Source organism: Leishmania braziliensis, chromosome 28 (genome assembly GCF_000002845.2).
Source record: "Leishmania braziliensis MHOM/BR/75/M2904 complete genome, chromosome 28".
Classification (NCBI taxonomy): Eukaryota; Euglenozoa; class Kinetoplastea; order Trypanosomatida; family Trypanosomatidae; genus Leishmania; species Leishmania braziliensis.
In genome coordinates this window covers 982,243-987,972 of record NC_009320.2, presented here as the reverse complement: position 1 = coordinate 987,972, position 5,730 = coordinate 982,243, and the positions used below count along the sequence as shown (strand labels likewise).

At 57.7% G+C, this 5,730-nt stretch overlaps 2 protein-coding genes across 2 annotated transcripts; both read right to left on the bottom strand.

Annotated features, from left to right (window-relative positions):
• Positions 1-1,219: 1,219 nt before the first annotated feature.
• On the bottom strand, positions 1,220-2,125 carry LBRM_28_2680 (conserved hypothetical protein; the record flags this gene model as incomplete). The annotated part of the gene is made up of 1 exon (XM_001566244.1): positions 1,220-2,125. The coding sequence occupies one exon, from the start codon at positions 2,123-2,125 to the stop codon at positions 1,220-1,222; it is 906 nt and encodes a 301-aa protein (XP_001566294.1).
• Positions 2,126-2,708: 583 nt separating this feature from the next.
• Positions 2,709-3,587, bottom strand: LBRM_28_2670 (MRP protein-like protein; the record flags this gene model as incomplete). Its single annotated transcript, XM_001566243.1, has 1 exon — positions 2,709-3,587. One exon carries the CDS (start codon positions 3,585-3,587, stop codon positions 2,709-2,711), a length of 879 nt encoding a protein of 292 aa, XP_001566293.1.
• Between the last annotated feature and the right edge of the window lie 2,143 nt (positions 3,588-5,730).

Sequence of the window (5,730 nt, the reverse complement as noted above, 5' to 3'; positions counted from 1 at the left end):
AGGAGTGAGAAATGACGAGCGTGAAGAACACACACACACACACACCACCACCACCACCACCACCACCACCACAACGGTGTCGCGTCATCCCCCATCCCTGCTCCCTTCCCTCCGCGCCTCATCGCTTCACAAGGCACACTCACTCACACCCACACACCATCACTGTCGGCTCCGTTGTTTCGCGTCTATTTACACCTAGCCGCCACGCAGCAGCGAAAGAGAGAGGAGGAAAAACTCTCAGCACAAGATGAGGTAGACACGTCACACCAACCCACACACACTAAGGGGCAACAAGAGGGGGAGGGGGGGTGCCGAGAAGAAGAGAGACGAGAGAAGTGAAACAGGGAACGTAGAGCGAGGGAGGGGGGAATAAGAAGGGGGGCGGCGGTGGCGGTGGCGGTGGTCAGATTATACAAGAGAGTACAGCCATTTCACGCCCACACCACACACAAGTGCTACAGACATCAATGAACCTACATAATAAGCACGCGCATGCCTAAGCAAGCAGCCAATGTCCTTCTCGGGAGGGGGTGGGGGGTTTCTCTGCCGCTCTGAAGCCGTACTACGAAACGAGACAACACAATCCGCTGACGTTCTGCGCGCATCGCCCGCGTGTCTGCGTGTCGCCAAGCAAGCGCGAGGCCATGTCCGTTGCTCATCTACATCTGCACACACATATACCGACACATCTGCCTGAGTCGTGAACGTGTGCGCGGGTGAGGGTCAGAGTTCGATGCGGCTTTATCACGACAGGCCCCTCATGGAAAATGATCTGGTGCTGAGCACTGATCCCCGCCACATACCATCCCCTGAGTACCAGGAGGAGAAAGGGTGCATAGAGGGAGGATGTAGTTGCTGCGAGCACGGACACACACGCATGCACACGTACACGCGCACCTAACCAGGAAGGCAACGATGGAAAGAACATGAGGGGAAAAAGACGGGTCGCAGAAGTGAAAGGGGTTAGACAGAGGGGGCGCCATTTCCTGGCATCTCGTATAGCCTTTTGGCATCCTCCTCTCCACTCCTCGACTCGACTATCAGGCCCATCATCACCGATGATTCTTGCACCTTTCTGGCCTCCACCACCGGCAGCTCCAGCGCGCGCACATGCATACTCCTACGCGAACATCAACACCTCGCCGCCCCCTCCCTTTCAAGCCCTCCCCCCGCCCCCAAGTCGTGCACCCCACACACATACAAAGCACGAGTACAGAGATTACACCGGCACGCAGCCGGCGGTATCGCGGAAGTCACCGCGCTTGAGCTCGGCCGGTCCATCGGCACCCTTCGCCTCTCGGGTCGCGCGCATCCGGCGATGCTTCACGGACGCAATAACCATTCCACAAACCTCCACCAACACCAAAATCAGCAGCAAGCCAGCGAAGATGAGGGCGACGGTGAAGGAGGCAATTACGCCACTGGAGAGGACGGCGCCGTAGTCACCCTCTGAGCTTAGCACTCCCTCAGAGGAATTGATGCTTACCGTCTTTGGCACAAGTACTGCCTCAGTTGCGGTGCCCTTTAGACTGCCCTGCTGCGCCGAAAGTTGCCCGGCCGCCTTGTACGAGGACGGCACCAGCTGCTTGCGCTGGTGACTCGGCGACAACGGCGATGCCTTGTTGAGCTGCTCCACCGAGTGCACTTCCTCCCCATTTGCGAGAGGGCGGTGCGAAAGCTGCACGGACAATGATGCCTGCAACGTGGGTGACTTGCCGGCCGGAGTGGTCGCAACAGCGCCCATAGCAACGACGCCGGGTGAGACGGCACGAGCTTGGTTTGCAGCTTCGTGCACTCGTCCCGCCGCGAACGCCAGCGTGAACCTCACTTGTGAAGTCTCATCTGGTCGGCGCTCCGGGTTCGGCGATGCGTGCGCTGGGAGTGCGTTTGCCATCACGTGCAACAGACTACCTGTGACCTCCGCAGTGCCCGGCGGTGCGCTCCGGATCGGCGTCACTGCCTCAGATGACTCCAGAATCCTCACGAGTAGGCGCTCGCTTTCGAAACGTGTGTTGGGGGTAGCGGAGATGCACTCCGCCGACGTGCAGCAGAGCGCGGCCATGACAATCATCGTCAGCGCCACGGCAACCGAAGCCGTCCTTGCAGAGTGGCTGTGATGGGTCATTGTGAGGATAGACACTGCTCTCCTTCTCAGAGTAGAGTACGTGGCGCAAGCTCGATGTGCGCTTCCTGAAAGGTGAAGCGCACGGAGGGGAGGATGTGAGGGAGGGGATTTTTTTTAAAGGGAGGCGGCTGTACGCAACCGGGCAGGAGACACACAAACACAAATGCGGATGATGGACGATGACGAGAATGACTATCAGGCTGGGTGTGGCTGGAGAGGAGAGGAGAGGAGGGGGGGGGGGGGGGCAGTGGAAGCAAAGGAAGACAGAGAGAGGAGCCGGAGGAAACACAATGGAGCAGGGCAGCAAGTGAGGGGGGGGGGGAAGAAAAGTGGGAAGGACATCCAGAGAGGGGACGCGGCAGTTTCATCATCGTCGCGAAGCGGGGGAAGAAGATCGAGAGCACCGTGATGATCCCCTTTCCTCCCGGCTGGCACCCTCCTCATTCCCTCAAGGATGGACCCCAGTGACGGTGATAGGCGGGGAGAAGGGGGGCGGCCAGCTCATCGAGAGAGCGTCACTCTCTGCAAAGCCAGCGTCACATTGTTTTCGGATTTGCTTCTGAGTCGTCCTCCTGCACGCCTCTCACTCAAATGTGATGGTCGGCTCGGGGGCGGGGGCGGCGTGTCGGTCAACCCTCCCTTTGCCACCGCCAGCCGTGTCCCTTTCACTCCCGTCCAAGGTGGCGTGGATGCGCTCGGCAAGCTCGTAGTACGGCTTCGCCGCCTCCAACGTCGCGTCTCCGCGCAGTGCCGGAGGTATACCCTCGTCGGTGTCCTGCATAATGCGACTCACAAACGGGATTTCTCCGAGAAACGGCACGCCCAACTCCGCCGCCGCGTGTGCCACGCCACCGTGGCCGAAGAGGTAATGTCGCGTGTCGCAGCCGTCGCACTGGAAGTAGCTCATGTTCTCCACAAGCCCCAGCACCGGCGCATTCACAGCCGCGAACAGGTCAATGCCACGCCGCACATCGATGAGCGCTACCTTCTGCGGCGTCGAGACAATAACAGCCCCGGAGAGCGTGACCTCCTGCGTGATTGTGAGATGCACGTCATTGGTGCCGGGCGGCATGTCGATGAGGAGGTAGTCGAGTTCGTCCCAATCGGTTTGGAAGAGCAGGGCGCGGATGTACTTGTTCACCATAGGCCCACGCACGGCGATGGCCTCGTCGTAGGGGACGATGAGCCCCATGCTCATCACCTTCACACCAAAGTTCATGGGCGGGCCGAAACGGTCACTGCCGGCAACGCGGTACGTCTCGACCTGCGAGCCTTCCACTCCCATCATCGTAGGAATGGACGGCCCTGTGATGTCTGCATCGACGAGGCCGACGCGGTACCCCATGTTCTTCAGCGAAAGAGCAACATTGACGGAGGTGGTGGACTTGCCTACACCGCCCTTGGCGCTACAGATGGTGATGACACGCTTGATGCCCGGCACCGAAACACGGGAGAAGTGCATGCTTGACCCTCAGAGAACGCACAGTACACACCCACACACACAACCGTCAAATGCCTTGAGAAGGGGGTGGGGGGGAAGAGGAGGCTAGGCGAGCTGGATCGAGCACAATGACGAACGGCATAGGAGGAGAGGCGGGTGGTGTGCAGTGGGCAACTATGAAGTCAAGTGGCAGAGAGACAGAGAGAGATAATTACGTCACACCGTGCCTTGCACGTCGCCAGCGCCGCCTTGTGCTGGTGATGATGATTGTGGGGACGGAAGATGCGCTAGAAAAGGAAAGTCACTCGCAAAGCAATAAGAAGAGAGGGGTAGCAGCGGAGGTGGTGCGCCTGTGCGTGCGTGCGTGTGTCCCTTGTGCCGCTCTGTGCTCGATGGAGGTGAAGAAGTGCTACCCTGTCGACTTGATGGGCTGAGAGTAAGGGTGGGAAAGGAATGCAGCCGTGATGCCCTCGGACGGTGGACACTCTCAGTTCGTGCTAGGTGTGGAAGAATGGGGGCTCGGTTGCCGTCGTTGCCGCCATGCGCAGCCTCACACACACGTACACATGGGGCCACCGATGGCAAGCGCAAAGTGAGACGGAGAAGCGGGGGACCGATAAGGGGAGATGTGCGTAGTCAGATGAAGTGGGCTCGCGTAAAAAGAATGTCAAGAGCAACAGGAGAAGAGGGAAGCCGACAGAGAGAGGCATACACATACACACATACGTCGCCTTGCCGAAAACACCAGTCACTGCTGGCGATGAAGGTGGCTGGTGGTGCACAGCGCAATGCTCCACTGTATTCAGAAACAGAGAGAAAGAGAACGTGACGACGAGCAAGTGGAGAACAGACAACAGAGTTCGTCGCTGATACTCCTCTTGTCTCTCTCACGGAGGGTGCGTCTCTGGAGATGCAGAGACACGTGCGATTGCCCCTCTTTCATCCTCCCTCATCCTCCCTTTGAGACCTGTCGAGCCGTCACTAATGTGTGCGTACTCTCGGCCTTCGCGGGGACTTCGAAAAGACACCGTCCCTCCATCGAATGCCTTGCCTCGCCTTCCTCTTTCTAGCCCATCCATCAATCTCTCTACGATGTCCTTTTCACTGAGCCAACTCGACCTCACACATACACACACACACACACACACATACGCACGCACGTCTCCGCGCCTCCCCTTTCCTTCGCTTCTCGACGCCTCCTTCGGCTCAGCACTCGAGTCTCTATGCCAAACAAGTGACACGCAAGACGATGAGCGAGGGAAAGGGGGGAAGAGCAGAGAGAGAGAGAGGACGCATGCGAGTGGGGAGAGGCGAGGAGGAAAAAGCGAAACAAGCCCATGGCGGCAAAGAGTGGCGCGCAAAGGAAAAACGAAAACGACTAAAGAAGGGTAGCGAAGAAGTCAGCAATATGCCACATGCGCTTCAGACACACACAAATGCGCCATCCAAGCAGACGTGAACACGCACGCATTCACGTGAACGCTGGACTTGCGCACTCACCGCAAAAGGAACGGGGAAGAGCGGAATGCGGGGAGGGGGGTGATATCACCGTCATCAGGTGCGGCGCCCACGCCTCGGTCTCGGGACTGCCGCCGTTGCATCCGTCTCTGATCGTGTCTCGCGTGTCTGCGGCGCTTCCTTCGTTTTCCCCTGCCTTCCCCGCCACCACCTCTAGAGACGGTGGGGACAAAGAGGGCCGGGGCCCCACCGGCTGATCCCGCCGTTCCTGCGAACCGGACAAAATCCCTACCGCAGGGACTCCAGCCGTACCCCCGCACTTCAGGTGGCGGGCAAGGGAATAGAATTTGCGGGGGCCCCCTTTGCCCGAACGGTAATTGGCCGGTATGCCCAGGGAAAGGGGCCCAATTCCAAGGCGGGGATATATCCTGCGGGGGGGCTTCCCAAGAAGGGTAATTGGGACCCCCGCTAATGTGGGAAAATGGGTAAAAAAATTTTTTGACAAAATAAACCTTGGGTAGGAATTTGATTAAATTTTTATATTATATGGAAAATTTTTTAAAATTTTACATATTGAGTGTTTCCTTGGAACTAAAAAAACTTTAAACTTAAAATAGCTAAGTTAAAAGATAATAAAATTAGTAAAAAGGGAATAAAGGGGTAAATTAAAATAATTCCCCTTCGTTTTGTAAGGAGGGTNTTGGGG